This window comes from Pteronotus mesoamericanus, unplaced genomic scaffold (genome assembly GCF_021234165.1).
Source record: "Pteronotus mesoamericanus isolate MK-2021 breed Mesoamerican mustached bat unplaced genomic scaffold, CSHL_Meso_final contig_182, whole genome shotgun sequence".
Taxonomy (NCBI): Eukaryota; Metazoa; Chordata; class Mammalia; order Chiroptera; family Mormoopidae; genus Pteronotus; species Pteronotus mesoamericanus.
In genome coordinates, this window is record NW_026555078.1 from 25826363 (window position 1) to 25848588 (window position 22226).

The 22226-nt window shown below is 36.0% G+C and overlaps 1 protein-coding gene across 1 annotated transcript in view; it reads left to right on the plus strand.

Moving 5' to 3' along the window:
- SGPP1 (sphingosine-1-phosphate phosphatase 1) overlaps positions 1-21966 on the plus strand; it is a 39876-nt gene extending 17910 nt beyond the window's left edge. The window contains exons 2-3 of the mRNA XM_054567456.1: positions 9817-9906; positions 19562-21966. Of these exons, the coding sequence (XP_054423431.1) occupies positions 9817-9906; positions 19562-20113 (642 nt within the window). The 3' untranslated portion in view covers positions 20114-21966. The remainder of the gene's footprint in view (positions 1-9816; positions 9907-19561) is intronic.
- The last annotated feature ends 260 nt before the right edge of the window (positions 21967-22226 follow it).

The following is a 22226-nucleotide window of genomic DNA, read 5'->3' on the forward strand; positions in this document are numbered from 1 at the left end:
TCTTGTGATGTCTTTGTCTGGTTTTGATATTAGGTCCATAATGGTCTCATAGAATGAGTCAGGAAGTGTTCCCTCATCTTCTGTTTTTTGGAAGAGCTTGAGAAAGACTGATGTTAAATCTTCTTTAAATGTTTGGTAGTATTGATAGGGGAACTCAAGAGTTAAAGATTTTAACTGTTCTTATAGTTGATAGGCTCAAGTAATTATTAAATGTGGAAAGCTGTTGTCCCAGGAACTGCAATACGTGACCACTGTGACTCCAGGAGGTAGACAGGCAATTCAGATTTTGTGCCCCAGGGGTTCTCTGAGCCATTGTGTTCCAGGGAGGGGACTTTAAGGGACACAGATAAAGAATTGTTGAGACTGCAACTTACTAACCTTTTTTCTAAACCCCTTACCTACCCTTTTCTTCTTATAGAAAAGGTCAGCTTGAGATGAGATGTTAAGAAAGTTTTTAGGGTACATAACCCACTGTCTTCTCAGATCACCGGCATCCATACAGATTCAGTCCTTGTCTGTATTTATTGGTTCTGGTAGTGACAGGCAGCATATATGTAGACTTTTCTGGTTTCAGAATCACCAGTGAAACTGTCTAGACCTGGGCTTTTCTTTGTTTAGAGATTTGTGATAGCCAATTCAATTTTTTAAATTGTTATAAGTGTTTAAACTTTCTATTTCTTCTTGAATCAGTTTTGGTAATTTGTGTGTTTCTAGGAATTTGTCCATTTCATAGGTTATCTAATTTGTTAGCATACAGTTTTCATAGTTTTCTCTTATAATCCTTTTTCTTCTGTAAGATCAATAATAATATCCCCACTTTCATCTTTGAAGTTAGTTATTTGCATCTCCTGTCTTTTTTTTGTCAGCCAGAAAAAGGTTTGCCAGTTTTGTCAATCTTTTCAAAGAAACAACTTTTGGTTTTGTTGATCGTCTTTATTTTCCCAGTCACTCTTTCATTTTTCTTTACTCTAATTAATTTAGAATTAATTCATTAATTTAAATTTCCCTTGTACTGCTAGGTTTGCCTTTAGTTTGCTCTTCTTTTTCTAGTCCTTAAGGTGTAGAATTGTGACTGATCTAGATATTTTAATGTAGGCCTCTGCTTCTTACCATTTCCCTCTGAATGCTGTTTTGACTACATTACGTAATTTTTTATATGTTGTGTTTTGTTTTTATTTGTCTCTTAAGTAGATTATAGTTTCCTTTGTGATTTTTTTTTATTGGTCCATGCTTACTTGAGAAAAGTTTAATTTTTACGTACAGTTGATACTTATTATTCATGGACTGCATATTTGTAAACTTACCCACTCACTACAAACCCCACAGTCAGTATATTCACAGATGTGCAGGTGGGTTGAAACAAGGCAGTGCTCTGCTTTCTTGTTTCAGCTATTATACTATAAACAAGAATCCTTTTCACAGTTTATTTGGTTCCATGTTTTTCACTTGTTTTGTGTTTTTTTGGTGGTGGTGGTGGTTCTGCTGTTTAAAGTGGTCATCAAGCACAGTGCTGCAGTGGTGTCTAGTGTTCCTAAAACAAGAAAAGTGTGAGATGTTTTACAAAGAAAATAATACCTGTTAGATAAGATGCATTTAGGTATCAGATACTGTTCTATTGGCCATATTAGTGAATCAACAATATAGTGTATCCAGAAAAAGGTAGAGTCAATTCACCTATTTGTAAGTGAGGAAAATGCTGAAGTAGTATCTGAAATGTATGATGAAGCTATGGAACAAGTAGCTAAATTTGTGACTAAACTGAGATGACAGTCAATTGACAAAGAAAAAAGTGAACAGTATTATTGTGAGGCTGAAATGAAATTTAAGGTCTTGTTACTCAGAGTAAGGAAAATGTTTAACTCTTCTCAGGTAGTGCTGGCTGGCTTGCACTTTTCAAAAGGCATGAAAAATGTTAAACTTGCAGTAATCTTGAGGCTACAAGAGAATTTTTAAATGTCTCTTAAGTGTTACATAGGAAAAGGACTGTGGGAGAGTTGATTTTCAATGCTGAAGCAATGGGCCTTTCTTCAGTTTTGTCTGTGTTTTCATCATTTTATATCTCCTTAATGAACTTACCTCTTATCAGTATACACTGTTCTTGTATAACAGATTTCAGTGTAAAGTCTATTTTGTCTGATAGTAGTATAGCAACCTAACTCTCTCTTTTGGTTATTGTTTGCATGGAATATGTTTTTCCAGTTGTTCACTTTTAACAAATTTGGATCCAAAGTGAGTCTCTTTAGATAGTATATAGCTGGATCCTGTATTCTTTCCCATTCTGCAATTCTCTGTCTTTTGATTGGGATATTTAAACCATTTCTGTTTAAAGTAATAACTGAGAAGGAATGGCTTCTGCCATTTTACTATTTGTTTTCTCTATGTCTTATACCTTTTTTTGTTTCTCATTTCCTACATTACTGCTTTCTTTTGTGTTTAATTGATATTTTTGTAGTATACCATTTTGGTTGTCTTCTCATTTCCTTTTGTGTATACTTTTTAGATACTTTATTTGTGATTGTCATGGGATTTCAGTGAACAATGAAATATGTTTTGATGGTTAATGGATTGGATAATAGATATGAATTGAGGAAGGCAAAGATAACAGCAAGATGTTTGGCCTCAGGAATGGAACAGTAGAAAAGTCTTTAGCTAGGAAGGAGATATTTTCAAGAGTAACTGATCAGATGAGATGGAAGAGAAATCAGGAGTTCAGATTTGTTCATGTTACATTTGAGATGCCTGTTAGATATTGAAGTAGAAATAGCAAGATGACAGTTAGATACACAAGTCTGGGATTCAGGAGAGATCCCAACTAGAGGCAGAAATTTGAGTTATGGATATTTGGATTATATGTTAATTCCTAAGATCATTAAGGAAGTGAGTATAGATTGGGAAATGAAGTATCCTTAGAACTAAGCCCTGGGACAGACTAATGTTAAGGATTTCTAAGAAAAGGGGAATTAACAAAGAAGACTAAAATGAAGTTGTCTATGTATATTTTACATATTTGTGATACATTCCAGAATTTCTTGGGGAAGAATAATTCTGCATAAGTCTGTTTTTCTTCCAGTTACGTCTAAATGAGGATAATGGTCCTAAATTTGTTTCTAGAGACAGTTTAATATAAAATTAGATGTAGATGCAATTTGGATATTCTTAACTACTATATAAGTAAATGTGCCAAGTGAATTATTATGAATAATTCTTCCTTCCCCCACACAGTCCCACTTTTAATTTAATTTAATTTTTTCATCCTCACCTGAGGATATATTTTTATTGATTTTAGAGAGAGAGAGGCAGGTGGAAGGGGGGAGAGAGAGATAAACTATCAATAAGTTGCCTCCCATATGTCCCCTGTCCAGGGATGGAATTAGCAACCTAAGTATGTGCCCTAACTGGGGATTGAACCCGCAACCTTGGCATATGAGGACAATGCTCTAACCTAGTGAGCTACCCAGCCAGGGCCACAATCCCACTTTTAAATTACTACTTTTATCTAATCTATCTAGTGTGTTTTATTTCCTTTGGTCCTAAAATCTGTGATATTTTTTTATCTGCTTAAAATTAACTGATGAAATACTTCTTTGCATTGATACTTTGTGATTCAGAATTTTGTTATTCAGTGGGGAGCAAATATGAAAGTCTTGCAGTCAGACTTGGACTAGGTATTCTTCTAAATGTGTTGCTTTCCAGAAAAAAAAAAAAAATCTAGGGGAAATATTCAGAAGGTAAAGACTAATAGCTGAAAAACATAAACCAATCAATAAGAATAAAAGTGACTCATTCTTTTCCCAACTAGTCACCTTACCCCAGTGAAGTCTAAAAGTGCTCTGGAACAGGATAAAATGGAAATTAAAAGGCCAGTAGTGTCTTTCTTAACCTCTGCATCTAGCTTAATTGCATTTCTAACTCTTCCATTTAAGCACCTTGAACATAGTAAACCTCAATTAGTGTGATTTTCCCCTACCTTCAGCTCTGATTTTTGAGACTTTCTAATTAAATTTGTCTTCAGTCTTTTGTGTACAAGCTATTTCCATCAATAACTTTGTACGTTTTTACTTCCTTATAGGGTCTAAGTGAAAAAAGAGAAGAGGCTTGCGTAGGAGAATTTCTTGGTTGTTATTTACTTTTTTGGCTCTGCTTTGCTATTAATTGTTTGTGTTTTCATTAACAGAAAGATGAAACAGTACTGAGTGCCTGAAATAGAGACAGAAGCCACTGTTACCTTTCACCTAGATTATACCTTCCTTTTATTTTTTTTAAATAAAAGGATTAAACATCCTTTTATTTTTTTTTTTAAAGATTTTATTTATTTATTTAGACAGGGGGCGTGGGTAGAAAGAAAGGGAGAGAAACATCAATGTGTGGTTGTGTCTCGCGTGCCCCCTATTGGGGACCTGACCTGAGGTGCAACCCAGGAATGTGCCCTGACTGAGAACTGAACCAGTGACCCTTTGGTTCACAGACCGGTGCTCAATCCACTGAGCCACACCAGCCAGGGCTCCAATATCCTTTTAACTGGTCACCCTATTTCCACTTTTGATCCCTTATTCTCTAGTCTGAACACAGCAGCCACCATGACACTGCTCTGCTCAAAACCCCACAACAGCTCCCCATCTGATTCACAATAAAAGTCAAATTTCCTACAGTGTCCCCTCGGCTTCCACTTGCTATGGTCCCCATTACCTCTGTCACCTCTCCAACTTATTTCTCTGCTCTGGCCACACTGGCCTCCTTGCCAGTCACATTTCCTTCTTAGAGACTTGCTTCTACCTGATTCCCTTGACTGGTAATTCTTTCCTCAGGTATCTGCTTGACTAATTCTCTCACCTCCATCTAAGTCTTGCCTGAAATCTCAGCTTCTAAATAAAGCCTGCATTGACTATCTTTTATTAACAGCTTTAACCTGCCTCACACATACTCTGAAACTCCTGATCCTATTTCCATTACTGTTTTAATTATGGATGGGTTTGATTATGCTCTGGGAATGACTTAACCCCCAAATCTCAGTCCTCCTCTCAGTTCTCCAGAATGAGAACTTATTTCTCATTTTTGCTGCATATTCATTATGGCTTAGCAAACAGCTTTGTTCTACTTAGAAACTCAAAAGAACCTAGGTTGAAGAAGTTTGCCCATCTTTTGATGTATCTCAAGTGGCTTCCAGGGTCACAACTGTAGGGAAGAGAGTTCATAGGCTGATTGAAAGTAGCGTATGTGGGACTTCCAGTCAGGAGAGTGGCACAGATAAACATGGGACTCCTCCTTGCACAATCACATCAAAATTACAACTAAATTATAGAACACCCATCACACAGAGCCATCAGAAATCGAATTGAATGGAAGTCTGACAACGACAGAATTAAAGAAACCACATCCATCCAGATTGATAGGAGGGGCGGAGATGTGGAATGGGCTAATCACACGTCCGTGTGTGGCAGATAAACATTCAGGAGGGATATCTCCAGAGCAGGGAGTCCCAGCCCCACACCAGGTAACTCAACCTAGGGTTCTAGTGCCAGGAAGATAAGTCCCCAAATCTCTGGCTGCAAAACCAGCAGGGACTGAGGTGATGGAAGAAACTTCTGGAGTCCCAAGCAGTTCCTCTTAACCCACACACGAACTTACTCAGACTCACTCTCTGAGCCAGAGCACTGGGGTAGCAGCTTGAAAGGCACCAGTGGCATACAGGGAGGATCTGAAATGTCTGGAATCAAGGCAAGAGCTGAGGGACAGCTTTCTCCCAAACAGGAGGGCAGAGATACATAGCCGGTAAGCAGGTATAATATCCAAGACTCCATCAACCTGGCCAATACTGTTTGCCCCCCACCTTCCCAGAGATCCCTTGAGGCTCTGTCACAGACAACTTACAGCTGTTACAGTGGCTTCACCATGTGAATGGCTGGTCTTGGTTCATGCTTCACAACTTCCTAAATCCTCTCAAACATGCAGCAGCTGGCCTCAGTGAGCCACAAGCCTCCATACCTCTTGCTAAGTGGTCCCAAGCACAGCAGTAACAGCAACCAGCCTAGATTCACAGCTTGGCTTTGCCTCGGAATCTCCAAGCCCAGCACAGGTAGCAGCCATCTCAGATTGCTCTATGGCTCAGGCAGGGTGGTCCTGGGCAAAACACAGGTGGGGACTTACGTTCGCCTGCATCACCAGGGAAACCCCAGGGCCTGTGTACGCAGTGGACAGCTACAGACCACACTGGAGCACACCACCCTGTCCCTACACAGCTGACCCTTTATGGAAGGTGAAGGTTGGTGGCCAGTGGTCACAGCCAGTCCTTGCGACTGAATGGCCTGGGTAAATCCCTCCCATTGATCTGCCAACGGCAACCAAGGCTAAACTACAAGAGGAGGGTGTACTCAGACCACACAAAGGGCGCACCTCAGGTACACAGTTTGGGCAATAGGGAAGGCTGTGCCACTGGACCCTACAGGACACCTACTGCATTAGGCCATGCTACTAAGACAGGGAGTCAAAGCAGTGCTACCTAATACATAGAAACAAACACAGGAGGATGCCAACATAGGAGACAAAGAAACATGGCCCAAATGAAAGAAAGAATGAAAACTCCAGAAAAAGAACTGAACAAAGGGAGATAATCAATCTATCAGATGCGGAGTTCAAAACACTGGTATAAGGATGCTCAAGGAACTTAGTGAGGACCTTAACAGCATAAGAAAGATCCAGTCAGAAATGAAGGCTACACTAATTGAAATACAGGACAATTTACAGGGAAACAGCAGTAGAAGACGAAGCTCAGAATCAAATCCATAATTTGGAACATAAGGAAGAAAAAAACAACCAATCAGATTAAGAAGAAGAAAGAATCCAAATAAGTGGGGATAGTATAAGCAGCCTCTGGGACAACGTTCCCAGGCATTCCAACATTTGCATCATAGGGATGCCAGAAGGAGAAGAGAAAGAGCAAGGCTTTGGAAATCTAAGTAAACTTCCCTAATTTGGTGAAGGAAATAGACGTGCGAGTCTAGGAAGCACAGAGTCCCAAACAGGATGGATGCAAGCAAAGAGGCCCAGTCCAAGACACATATCATAATTAAAATGCAAAAAGTTAAAGATAAGGAGAGGATTTTAAAAGCAGTAAGATAGAAGTAGGTAGTTACCTACAGGAGAGTTCCCATAAGACTATCATGTTAGCTGATTTCTCAAAAGAAACTGCAGGCTAGAAGGGACTGGCAAGAAACATTCAAATTCATGAAAATCAGGACCTACAGCCAAGATTGCTCTACCCAGCAAAGCTATCATTTAGAATTGAAGGGCAGATAAAGAGCTTCCTAGACAAGAAAAACTAAAATTCATCATCACCAAACCATTATTATATGAAATGTTAAAAAGACTTAAGAAAAAGAAGATCAAAACTATGAACAATAAAATGCAGTAAGTACATATCTATTAACAATTGAATCTAAAGTCAAACTAAACAAACAAGAAAAACAGATACAGAATTATAGATACGGAGAGGGTTTTGATGGTTGCCAGATGAGGGAGTGAGGGAATTAAGAAGTACAAATAGGTAGTTACAGAATAGCTATGGGGATGTAAAGTACCGTATAGGAAATGGAGTAGCCATAGAATTTGTACACATGACCCATGGACGCAAATAATGGTGTGAGGAGTGCTTGACGGAGGGAAAAAAGGAGGAAATATTGGGACAACTTTAGTAGCATAATCAGTAAAATATTTTTAAAAAGCAACATACATCACATTTTCCCAGCTCATCGACCAAAACTAGTCACTTGGTCTCCAATTTAACTGCAGGTGAACCTGAAAATGGAGGAGGAGAACAAGGAATATTTGATGAACATTTAATGTTTCTTTAACACCTGTTTTCTTTTTTTCTCCATAGTACTTATATTTGTAAAATTTATATCTTGTATATTATATATATTACATATTTTTGTGTTTACTATTTAGTGTCTCCTCTACCAACAAGAATATAAGCTTCTTCTACTAGAAAACCACACTACTTAGCAATGTCTTGTACACAGTCTTTGCTCATGCCCTCCGCTTTTTTTGCCCTGTACTCACTCCTTATCTCTAAAGACTAAATTGTACTTATCTTACAGGACAACTTGGATCTTACTTAATTTGGGAGTCTTTCTTAACATCCTTAAACTATGTTAAATGCCCATTTCTTAGACTCCCTCTGAACTTTTAGTATACTCCTATTATAGCATTACCTCATTATATGATTATATTCTCTTCCTTGTGCATATGGGAAATGACTGGAGAAATAGCTAAGAAAGAATGTATGAGGACCTGAACAAGAGCAGTGTAGGTAGCATGGAGAAGAGATGACAGAATCAAGAAATATTTACAAGGTAAAATCAGCAAGATTTGGCTATTGGTTGCATATGAGGGATAAGGAAAGTCAAAGATAATTCATGTTTATGATTTAGATTATGATGTGTATTACGATGTTTCCAAATGAAATAAGCCATACGAAAGGAGGAACAGGTTTGGCTGGCTAGAGGGGAAGGGAGGGAGAAAGAGAAACACTGATGTGTGAGAGAACCATCGATCAGTTCCCTCTTGCACACGTCCCAACCAGAGACTGCCTACAACCCAGGCCTGTGCCCTGATGAGGAATCAAATGGTGACCTTTGGCTGTGTGGGACAATGCTCAATCAACTGAGCCACACTGGTCAGGGCTGTGGCTGTATGGTTATGAAACTCAGGGAAATGCATAGGTTTTCAGCATGCTAAGGAAAGGTTAAAAAATAAGAAAAGGTAAAGCTGCAGCTAACTACTGGCCTGAATTCTTGTTTATAGAAATACTTAAGGAATAAGAAGAACATGGGTTCTTGTATGGGAATCAGAAAAAATAATAATAATAAAAAATGGTTAAAAGGGAACCAGGAGAGTGTGATGCTATAAAAATCAAAGGTATGAAGAAAGTGGTGGACCATGTTAAAAGCAGTGGAAAAATCAAATCAAAATACTGTAACTGTACTAAATCTTTACCATTCTTCTTAAAAGCCTACTTAACTCCCTTTTTTCAACACCACTTTTTATTGAACCACCTTGGGTTCTTACTGAATCGAACCACCTTGGCTTCAGATTCTTGAAGTGCCTCTAATGTGCCCTGCACCTTTCTTTAGAAATTTACCACCATGCCTATCCACCCTTTCTTTCTCCCCTCTAATTCCAGGAGAGTCAAAGCCAACTCATAAACGAGTGCCATTGAAACCAAAACTTGTCTACATTTTCCTTTTTGTGGTCTGCTGCTCCCAGTATCTCATTAAAATTTTTATCAATAAGGTTATCATTTGAAATTTTAGTGGAAGAGCAAAAGTAGAAAACAAAGTACAAGGTATTGATACAAAATGGGGAAATGTCACTAGAAATTGCACATAGCAGTTACCAATGGAAGTGAGAGGGAGAAAATACCTAGTATGCTTCCCCAGGGTTAGTGAGGACCCTTAAGAGGCCAGATTCAAGTACTATTCCAGAGGTGCTTTCATTTTGTAGCCATATTAAAAGTGTGTTTTCCTGCCTGGTTTTCTTCTTCTGAAATATGCCGGTGATTGCATCGTTATTGTAGAAGCAAAAATGAATCAGTTCCCCCAATGAAGAGTGGAAACATAATATTTCATTCACTTGTTCATTTCATGCAAAAGGATTTCTTGAATGTCTCTGTTGTGTGCCATATTTAGGGTTAGTACTAGAATACATTGAGGAATAAAAACACAGTTCTTGTTTTCATGGAATTTTATAGTATAGTGATTTGTTTTTAATTGGCTTGTTTGTATTTAGCCTAATTAATTTTACTTTTTTTCCCTCCTTTAGTATCCTCTTATATATGGACTGATTCTTATTCCCTGCTGGTGTTCCCTAGTTTGCCTAAGTAGAATTTACATGGGAATGCACTCCATTCTGGTAAGAAAAATGTTGTGTTTATAGTGCTTTATTTTTTCTGAAATTGACAGGCAATTTAATAATCTTATTTATAAACTTACATGAAACCTAAATGAGAAAATACAGTTATTGTAAATCTTTTGTGTTTTATAAAAGTATCAACATGATGCCTTGTGGAAGTTTTAATGTAGTAATCATGTACTTCATAAAAAAAGAGTTCCCAGAAATGACAATTACCAGGTATTAGACTCAGGATAACATTTGTCCCTTCTTTCAGCCTCAGTTTCATTTTCCTTCTCATTCTCTTCTATGCATCCTCTAATGCTGAGTCAAAACCAATAATGTGAATACAGAAACCAAGGAGAGCTCTGCTTATTAATCAAGACCCAGTGCTTCAGAAACTTAAAAGCACTTAAACTATTTTGGTGCTATTGTATACTCTGTCCAGCCTCATGTCCTCACTTCCTCATTTCTTAACCAGATTATTGCAACAGCTTCTTAATAAGTAGTCCTCTTTCTGGTCTGATGCCATTTCATGCAGTATTCGGTCTCTTACTATATTATACTTCCCAGAACACAAATATGATGCCATGCTGAATGACTTTAAATTTCCTCAGATGCAGAGAGTGCTTCCTACCTCCATACCTTTAGGATTGCTGTAACCTATCCATGAAATGCCCTTTACCTTTCTTGGCCTAGCTTCAAGATTCACGAAAACGCTCTTATTTCCTAAGAGCCTCATTACCTTTCCCATCTTTTCCTTTCTTAAGATTGGTTAGGTGATGCTTCTGCCAGAACCTTTTGAGCATAATTCTGGCATAGCACTTTATTCTAAACTGAAAATGTTTTTTCGCCTTATTTGTAACCCCCAGTAGATAATAAGCAACAGGAGAAAACTAACTCTATCCATTGCATCTAGTATGGTCTCTTAAAACAGTCTGTGAATATATTATATATTATATTGTAGATAAATGATCAAAAAAAGTGGAGATATATGAACTAATTCATGAAATCCAAAAATTCCTAATGAATTGTACTGATTTTTTCTTGTCTTCAACAACTTTCACTGTTAGAATTTCCTACTCATAAAAATATCTCATTAGCTTTTGTCATAGCTTTGGAAATACTGAGTTTCTATTTCTTACAGAAATTGTTTGCCCCTGGAAGCTACCACTGCACTAGTAAATTTCCAGAAGTCGCAAATATGATTTTAATAAGCAAATTATTTGTGTTTGACTTTTTATAATTTATATTAATACAAGTTGTGAATTTATATCCAATTCTCTCTGACTAATCTCTACTAATTTTATGAGACTAAGTATCACAGTCTTATATCAAATATAATATTTGTCACAAGAAAATGTTATTATCCATCTCTGTCCCTTGTTAGAATTAATTCCCTTCTACCAAAAGTTAGCAGTATCCTAAGAAACTTTCAAATAGTTATGCATTTGTGAGTGAAAAAAAAAAAATTAGGACTTCCAGTCAGAATGGTGGCATAGGTAAACAAAGTTCACCTCCTCACACAACCACATCAAAATTACAACTGAACTATAGAAAAACCATCACTCAGAGCTGTCAGAAATCGAGGTGAATGAAAGTCTGACAACTAAGGAATTAAAGAAACCACATTGGGGCGGAGACATAGAATTGGTTGGTCCCACATCCACATGTAGTGGATAAAACTTTGGGAAGGATATCTTGGGAGCAGGGAGTTCGAACTCCAACCAGGGTTCCAGTGCCAGGAATATAAGTCCCCATAACTTCTGACTCTGGGATTGAGTCAGTAGAAGAAACTACTGGAGTCCCAAGAAGTTCTCCTTAAAGAACCCACACACAGACTTACTCAGACTCACTTACTCAGCTCCACCTCCGGGGTAGCAGCTTGAAAGGCACCAGTGGCATACAGAGAGGAACTGAAGTGTCTGGTGAGAGCTGGAGGACAGCTTTCTCCCAAACAGAAAGGCAGGCAGAGGCCACTGAACCCTCCCCATGCAGAGCCGCAGGTGGGTGCCATATATGAGGCTCCATCAACCTAGCTAACACTGTTTGCTCCACCCTGGAGTGCCCTGAGACACAGTCCCACCCAACTTCAACTTACATGCCCACCCAAGTTGTTAACAGTGACTTTTACACATGAGTGGCTGGTCTTAGCTCATGAATCACCCTAAATCCTATCCAACAAGCAGCAGCCAGCCTCAGCCAGCCACCAGCTCCCCCATACCTCTTCATAAGTGGCTCCAGGTCTGGCACTAGCTGCAGGCAACCTAAATTCACACTTTAGCTAAGCCTGGGAATCTCCCAACCCCGCACAAGTAGCAGCTATCAGCAGATCATGCAGGGTGGCCCCAGGCAGAATACAGGTCGGGGCTGACCTTGGTCTGCACCACCCAGGAAACCCCAGAGCCTGCAGTGGACAGCTACAGACCCTATCAAAGCACTGCAACCCTGCCCCTGTACAGCTGATCCTCCAAGGAGGGCGCAGGTCAATGGTCAGTGGTCACAGCCAGTCCTTGCAGCTGACTGGCTTTGGTAAATCCCTCCCATTGACCTGCCAACAGCAACCAAGACTCAACTACAAGAGGAGGGTGTACTCAGCTTACACAAAAGGCTCACCATGAGCACCCAATTTTTTCTATGTTTTTACCAGCTATCCCCCTTATACCCTCCTCCCCCCCGCGCCTTTTTTCCTACGCTTAATGTTTTAGTAATTGCCTACATTTGAACTATTAATCACAGTTTGTGTCTTCATTGTTTATTTTGAAATTAATATGGATCTACAGTCACAGTGTGCCCTAGAAGTTGCTAATAGGTGCTTAGATGCCAATTATCTAAGCTGGTATCTTCATTAAGAAGAGAGTTCTAAGGTGCTCTAAATAATGTATAATGAGCGTTTCATTCAGTATGTGCTATTGGCAGCTATAAGCTTTGTTATTGTCGGAACACAAAAAGCAACAGCTTCATTTATTTTTAATATTAACTTACTCTCCTAACCATAATTGTACTAAAAGTTTATGTGTCTGTATATGGAAGTGCTTTTTAGAAAGGTATTATGACATTATAAGGTAATGTATGTACATCTAACCTATTTTTTTAACAAGAAATAAACCAACCAGGAAAAAAAAATCACCCAAAAACATGTTATAGAGAAAGATCTAGAATAGTAAACCCTAAGAATTTTAAGAGTGATTATTCCAAAGTATTTGTCATTTTTTATATGTATTTTCTAGTTTTTTTATTGTGAGGATATATTAAATTTAAAGTTTATTGTCCTGGTTAGATTTTGAAATTTTTAAAGAAGATAATCAAAAACAATCCATTCCAACAATACATTTGGTTGTTAGAAACCCTGTTGGCATCACTGGTATATTAAAATTATGAGGAAGATACCTGAAATGTATTATAATTAAAAAAAAAAACACTAGGAGACCATTGGAGTTCTAAATTCTTGTACGTACCCTTGCTGGAGATTGAACCCACAATCTTGGAATATCTGAATGATACTCTAACCAACTCAGCCAGGGCTATTTTAAATGTATCATAAAAAACACTTTACAGGAATGAACATGGGCTTGTATCTGTAATATAAAAAAATTATAATTTTTAAAAGTACCTAACCCTTCTTTCACCTAACCTTAAATATTTTTTTATATAAATAACTTATCAGTTGTCATTTCCTGTATTTTGCTGCATGTAGTGTGCAATTTTTGCCCAAATTTTTAACAGAAAAATAAGGATGAGCATTATACATGGTTATAATGATTGCATAGGCATAATAATGGGTATAATAATCCCGTGTGGAATGCACACGGAAATGTGGGTGTGCTCTATACACTGGAGCACATTATGAGAATTATAAGGCTCAAAACATTTCCACATCAGTATATAACTGAAAATTTTGAACCAGTAATGAAATTTAAATAAAAAAATAAGCAATAGCTTCTGTCCTGGTTACAAAAATCCAGTTTTTCCCCAGGCCTGTGCCTTTAATTACAAGTTAGAGAAGAAAAGATAAGATAGCAAAGGAACATAATCTCATAAAGTGAAGTTATTTGGCAATTAGGGGTCTGAAATATGAGTTTGACAGTCACATAATTTGAGATCTCCATATTCTAAAGTATGGTCAGAATTTGCATTATGGGATCTTTGAGTAATTGCAATAAAATTCAGATAACCAGAATTCTTAGATAACTTTTAGTGTGTATCAGTGACGTTTTATGGAAGACCTCAAGTTCAAAAAAAATAAAGTTGAAAATTTAGTTTCTCTCAACTCCCAATATTTAATTCCTAATGCTGAGAATATTCCTTCCCCCCGCCAAACAAATATATTGAGTATTTTCAATCTCGGAGGTTAAATAACTATGTGACCTTAGTCTAATTTTCTTTCTTTAAAAACTGGTTAAGGTAACATAACTTTTAATCAAATTTAGATACTTTTGACACGCACTGATGTTTCCCTCTCTTCCTTTCCCCTTCCCCTTTCTCTAAAAGTAAGTAAATAAATAAAAATATTTTTTAAATATTTTAAAAGTTTGGATACTTTTAAAAAGGAAAAAAGGTACTTTTACTTTTGGGACACCAGAACAAAATGGGATTGTTCCAGGCAAGCCATATCAGTGTGGCTGTGAGGATTAAATGTAAAATATTACAACTATTTTTTAATACAGAGTTACTGTTTTTCCCTGAAAATGTCTTTAGCCTAGGTTTAAGAAATTATGTTTCATCTATTTCCTTTATAGAGTTCTTGTCAGGCAAAATGTGATGAGTCTAAGGAATTACTTTAACTGTCTTAATTTAACTAACCAAATATTCATTGCCTGCTTACTGTGTATCAGGCACTGGGTATATATGTATAAATAAGTAAAGTCTTTGCCTTTGAGAAATCACAGCCTAAATACTAATATGTAATATAAGTACGTAATGCAGTAATTCTTAACTAGGGTTACACAGTAGAATCACTGGGGAGTTATTTTTAAAAATGTTGATGTGTCACTCCCACTTAAGTTAGAGCAGAGTCTCTGGGCCCTGACCTACTGGCTCAGGGTAGAGTGTCATTATGATATGCCAATGCCCAGTCAGGGCATATACAAGAATCAATCAATGAACGCATAAATAAGTGGAACAACAAATTAATGTTTCTTTCTCTCTCTATCTCCCCCTCCCACCCCTCTCCTTTCCTTTCTCTCTCTCTCTCTCTCTCCTCTCTCTCTCTCAAATCAATTTAAAAAAACCCAAGAATCTCTGAGGATTGGCCCAGGCACCAATACTTTTGCTAAGTTCCTTGAGTGATTTTAATGGGCAGCAAGAGTTGTGAACCTTTGGTTTTCTGGGAGAAATAAGCAAGCAAAGAAATGGGAAACAAAGTGGTAATAGTTACAGCAGGTATGTAAAAGATGCTAAGGAAGCAGAGAGGAGGAAGTTCCTTATTATGGGGTAGGAAGAGGAAGTTTATGGAGGAGATAGATGCCTGGCCAAAGTCTCAAAAGATATGTAATAGCCTAAAATATTGGTGGGAAAGGTAATCCCACAATGAGAGGAAATAGAGTGTATAAATTCATTATGGGATCTGGCATTGAAGCTTAACGATAGGCAGAAACCAGATATGAATTGCTTTATATGTCCTTCTAAGAACTTTGATTACACCAGTGGTATTTAATGCCTTAGTTGATACTTTTAGAAACATTTTGTTACTTGATTATATCTTTCCTGGACCTGTTATAAAAGGAGTCACTTATATAAAACAAGTAAATTTTAAACAACCTCACTTACTGTTCTAAAATAGGAAAATATCAGTGAGAACTTGTTTTATATAGAAATATTTTTCTAATATGTATAATACAATAACTATTGAAAAATAGTAGATGCTCATTTATAAATAACTTAGTAGATTTTGCAAAAATAGATAAAACAAATTCCTATAAAGGATTCATTCACTCATTCATTCATCCATTCAACAAATATTTGCGTGCCTACAATATGCTAACCTACTTGATTGATGGTGGCAAACAAAATATAATGTATAGTGAACAAAACATTTCTTCAAAATGTTAGTTAAACATTCTTAGTCTGTTTAGTAATTGTATCTTGTTTAGCTATACTTATATTCTAGCAGGGGTGTCCAACCATTTGGCATCTTTGGGCTACACTGGAAGAAGAAGAGTTGTCTTGAGCCATATATTAAATACGTTGCAACATGTAATTACAAAAAAAATCATAATGTTTTAAGTAAATTTACGGTTTTGTGTTGGGCCGCATTCATAGCCATCCTGGACCACATGTGGCCCTCAGGCTGCGGGTTGGACACCCCTGTTAAGTATTCTGATTTGGAGTTGAATATTTTTTAGAATATTGGTTTCAAATATTGTACTTCAGACTCTTCCAATCTGTAACAGTTTTTATTGTACTGTTACTGTACAGTGAGGACAATGGCAGAAATTTTGGGTATATTGGAGTCTTCAATAAAAAAGGCAAACATTTTTTGAATAACACTCTTTTATGATCTTGTAGCAGGGAAGGCTTTTTAAACAAGAACACTGATAATATGACTACATTAAAAGTTAGAACTTATATTCATCAAAAGATGCCATAAAACAAATGAAAAGGCAAGCTACAAATGCCAAAACAATGTTTATAGAACATATTATTTATTGATTTTACTGATACTGGATTTATATGAAGACCATGTAAAGAAATGTAAGTCAGCAAGAAGAAGAAAAATCAAAAGAATAGTTGCCCCAAAAAACACACATATACGTTGCGTACAAAAGGAATAGTCCATAAACTTGTAAAAAATAATAATCAGGGAAATGCAGTGACTCATCGGATATAAACCTCTGCAAACATTTTGGAAATTTTTTCATTGTCTTATAAAATTGAACATGCACTGATCCTAAGATTCTGCCATTCCATTCCTAGGCATGTATCCTGAGAAACTTACCAAGACTCACACCAAGGAATATCAAAAGAAAGATAGTAGCATTGTTTATAATATTCCTGGGTGGCTTAAGAATACATACCAATTAAGAAACATTAAAGTTCAACCATAACCAATAAATTAATCCCAAACCTGAAAACAACCAAAACAACCATCAGCAGGAAAACGGATAAATTGTATAATCACAAAGAAAAATACTACACTGTTGTGAAAGTGAATGACCTACAACTACACACAGTGTATGGATCTTAAAACTTAATGTTTAGTGTAAAAAGCAAATCAAAGGATATTCCATACTATGTGAAAATTTTTTAAAGTTCATAAAGAAGCAAAATTAGATGATATTTTACTTGGAGAAGTTCATATACATTCCACGTATTTTTTTCTGTGTACCAAATATTACATAATAAAAATTTTAAAACAGAAAAACATTAAGCAATTACTCTGCTTAACTGTGTTGAATGATGTTGAGTGACCATTGCTATTGGCAGCATAAAGATAACTAGTGTGAAGCCCTTGCCAGGTGCTTCAGTTGGTTGGAACATCGTCCCATACACCAAAAATGTTGTGAGTTCCATCCCTGGTCAGGGCAAATACCTAGGTTGTGGGTTTGATCCCTGGTCAGGGCACATATGGGAGGCAACCAATGCATCAATGTTTCTTCCCCGCCCCTGCCCCCCCGCCCAGCCTCCTCTCTCTTAAAAAGCAATAAACACATCCTCAGGTGAGAATTAAAAAAAAAAAAGATAACTAGTATGAAAAGAGTGGTTTCAGTGCAGTGATGAGTTTAGAAAAACCAGGAAGTGAGGAAGTGGAGGCAGTGAATATAAGCAACTCTTGATTAATTTTTTCAGTGATAGAGAGTAGGTTCCAGATGGAAATTCTAAACAGTTTGTTTGTGTCAGGAATAATTCAAAGACAAAAGTTCTTTTAATAATAACTTTAATTTCTTCAGTAAACCATTTCCTGTCACCTACCTAAATTGTTCATGCCTAGAACTAGGACTCATCTTTGATCCTTATCTCTTCAGCTTCTCTCCCACATTTAATCTATCACCAAGGTGAAGTTGCCAGCTCTAATGTTAAAATAGTTTACTCAATCTAGCTGTGTACTTTTCTTCATGTAGACATGAACCTTGTCTAGACTGAACCTCTGCAGCAGCCTCCCACCAGCATTCCCAGTGTTCTCCTATCCATTCCATACTTTTCCTCTATGATTCATTCTCTAGACAGCAGATGGAGTGCTGCACTCCTGCTTTGGAATCTTTCAATGGCTCCCTATCACTTTTGAAATAAAATTTAAACTTCTTACCTAATCTGTAAGGGCCCAAATGATTCGGCCTCTGCTTATCTCTGACTTCATACGACATCCCTCTTTCCTTTGCTCACTGTCTGAGTCACACTGGATTTTTCTTAGTTTCTTGAACTCACTAGGTTCTTTTTGTTGTTGTCATAAACATTATTTCATTTTTCATTTAGTATTTTTTCTTTTTTAATCATTTTTATTGTTATTCTATTAGAGTTTTTTTCTCCTCTTTGCCCTCCTGCGCCTATCGCACACTCTGCTCCCACAGTTAATTTCCACACTGTTGTCCATGTCTGTGGGTTATTTCATACATGTCCTTTGTTTAGTCCCTTCCTCTTCTTTCCACCATTGCCCCCCTCTCCTCTGGTTACTTTCAGTCGGCTCCATGTTTCCACATGTGGTTCTATTTTGTTCATTAGATTCCACTTAGAGGTGATATCAATGGTATTTCTCTTTCACCAGCAGTCTTATTTCACTTAGCATAATAGTCTCCAGTTCCATCCATGCTGTCGCAAAATGTAGGAGTTCCTTCTTTCTTCCTGCTGCGAACTCACTAGGTTGTTTTCTGCCTCCAGCTCTTGACACTCAGTATTCTCAATACCTAGGATACTTTTCCTTAGATTTAAAGATAGTGCTGGCTCCTTTTTGGAATCAGGTCTCCTCTGCTCAAGTGTCACATCCTCAGAAAAGTTTCTGTAATCACTCTAATAGGGTCTTTCATCATACTATCCCATTGTCCTGTTTCAGTTTATTTCATAACAATAACTATCTGAAATTGTAATATTTATCTATTGTTTTACTTACAGGGTTATTGTAAGTAAAACAGTAGGTAACAGCCATTCCCACTATAATGTAAGCTCTATGACAGCAGTAATCTTGTCATTTTTTAAGTAATATATCCTCAGCCCCTAAAATAGTGCTAGGCACATGTAGATACTCAGTAGTTGCTCAGTGAATGAATGAATAAATGAAGGAGAAAAGAAAACTACCTAGGCTTTCTATCCTCTGTAATTATGAATTATGTTTAAATGAATGAAAATGAAGATGATATCTTTGAAAAATAAGTATATTCTTTTCCCCGGAAATCAAAACTACGTAATTCAAGCATATTTAATTAAGATTTAAATATAAATTTGTGCGGTGTATATATATATTTACTTAAATTTATAAATGCTTACATTTACATATACTTTTAACTTACATTGTAAATTAATTTATAAAGGATAGAACTATGAAAACGTAATTTTTTTATTAATCTTTTTTATTATCTTTAAAGCAGTTTTTAGTACCCATTATATTGTCAATTAGTAAAGTTTATTTTGAGGATGTGACATATTTTAAAAACTTTTGTCTGTTAACATTTGAAATGTGAAAAATATATTTTTTAATGCCAAAAATAGTATTATACTAAACAACTTTACTTTTCTCTTTTCCCAGGATATTATTGCTGGATTCCTATATGCCATTTTAATTTTAGCTGTCTTCTATCCGTTTGTGGACCTGATTGATAACTTCAACCAAACTCACAAATATGCTCCATTAATCATCATTGGGCTTCACTTAGCCTTGGGGATCTTTTCTTTTACTCTCGACACCTGGAGTACATCCCGAGGAGACACAGCTGAGATTTTAGGAAGTGGTGCTGGAATTGCATGTGGATCTCATGTTACCTATAACATGGGTCTAATGTTAGATCCTTCTGTGGATATGTTACCTTTAGCTAGGCCTCCTGTTACTGTGACTCTTTTTGGAAAAGCCATAATGCGCATCCTTATAGGAATGATATTTGTACTAATAGTCAGAGATATAATGAAAAAGATCACCATTCCTTTAGCCTGTAAAATCTTCAATATACCATGTGATGACACTCGAAAAGCAAGACAGCACATGGAAGTTGAACTTCCTTATCGGTACTTTACCTATGGAATGGTAGGTTTCTCAACCACATTTTTGGTTCCTTACATATTTTTCTTTATTGGTATCTCTTGATGGGAAAATGTTGTTTATAATAAGAAAGAAGGGTATCAGATACTGATATCTAAAAATATATTCTAGTTAAAAGCCAAATCAGAGTTAGGCTTTTGCAGGAATTTAACTTAAATAATTAAGTGAATTCATAAGAGTCAGTGCATTTTACCATTGCACATCCAGGTATTGTTTTAGGTGAGCTGAGCTATTTCAACACAGAGAAAATGATAAGTACCCTTTTAGACTGTTGATGTAATATTTGGAGACTTTTGTGCTATTACAAGTTCAAGATATATAATATATATGAAGGTACATAATATACAACTATGTATCTAATATATGTTATATATAAGATAATATGGCTAAGCTTTTTTAACTGGGGAGTATATTATAATATCAATAATATGCAAACAGTTGTGCCTGTGTATTTGGACTTAATACAGGCATGTTGTTATTAACAAATATATTTAATGTTTATTCACTGTGGGAGCCATTTCCTAATTAAATTGCATAATTACTAGACCAGAATTCATATGCTACCATACATTGATTTACTGCCTCATTTTACACTGCCATCATGTTACCCATGATATTGAACATGGGAGGCATTTTTAATGGACCAAATTTTCAGAAAAATTACTTTTTGGATTCCCCTTTTTTCCAGTTCTGTATACTGTGTTGAATGTACTTTATTTGCAGTTGTTCTGAGCATAAGTTTAATTATTCAGGTACTGAATTTTATCGCTTGCTAATTGTGCCTTTCTGTTGCTGTATTAAGAAATGCCATGTATACTGTGATATAAAATTAAGATGCTAACTAAATCTTAACTTACATATAATTAGGCATATATTTTTAAATATGTCAAGCTAACAGGGCTAGAAGTAAATCACCCTCAATTCTTTAGCCTTTGTTTAGAAAGAAATATGGAATAGGCTAAACTTTCTCACTAATTTATTGGGAAACTAAATGGAGAAATATTTCCATTTTTGTAGGTATTTTTCTGTGCATTGTAAGGTATAGGAACAAGATATATTTTTTTGTACATTGTCTTGATTGTTTATACTGAAGGTAGATGTTTCCAGTTAATGGAAAACTGAAATTTATAGATGGGACAATGCACAAGCTTCATATGTAAACAAACCATTTTTCTAAATTATTTGGAAAGGATTGGGTTCAGCAATTACCTTTTAATACCCACTTATTAGCTATATAAGGTAAATTATAAAATCTAAAAGTATCAGTATTTAGATCCTATTATTTTTTCAATTTTTAAATTTTTTTCAGAAGGAAATTTGGGTATAGAATTAAACTATTCTTTATTCTGTCTGTGCCTTTATATTTTGAAGTAATTATAATTAGGTTAACATTAAGTTTATTTGTAGTAAGTTTTTCATAAAGAAGAGAATTAACTTTCCATATAAACATGCATCAGGTGTGGAATTACTTTAGTGCAATATCTGAATATCCAGAAGTATAATTTGAGATGTCTCTATTTTGGGCAGTGTAACTATTTGAGCTCATATTTTTATAATTCTTATCAACAATTTAGAGACATTGTAATTTTTACCAGTACTGAATCTGATAATTTTAAATAAAACAACTAAGTTTGGAGCATCTACATATTAGGTAAAAGGAAACCAAGGCACTTGGGAAACATATCGGTACGTTGGAAAATGTGCAAAGAACTTTTTTTTCAAAATGTATTTAATGAATCAAATTTTAGGGACTATTTCCTATAATTGGGTCTATGCTATCTTATTAATATTTATATCTAGCTTTAAAGGTATTTGAAAATATTTCATTTGTGTTTTATTATTATCTGTTGTATGATAGTTCCATGCTAAATGTATTTAAAAATAAAAGCCAAATTCAGGATTGCAGGGTGTTTTGTTTTGTTTGCCTTCTATGCATTTGTCTCTGTATTATCTGGTAGAAATTTATAAAATACCTTCAGAATTTTCAACTCTAGTAGGCTTTCCCTCTGAAGCATTTTATTCAAAATCAGTGTACTGTTTTAAGTAATAGAACACATTGAAAAAATTCGTTAAGGTTCAAATTAACTTTAGGCTCCATTTATCATCATTCTGACATTCGACTTTCAGTAAAAAGTTTCATAATTTTTTTTAAAAATAT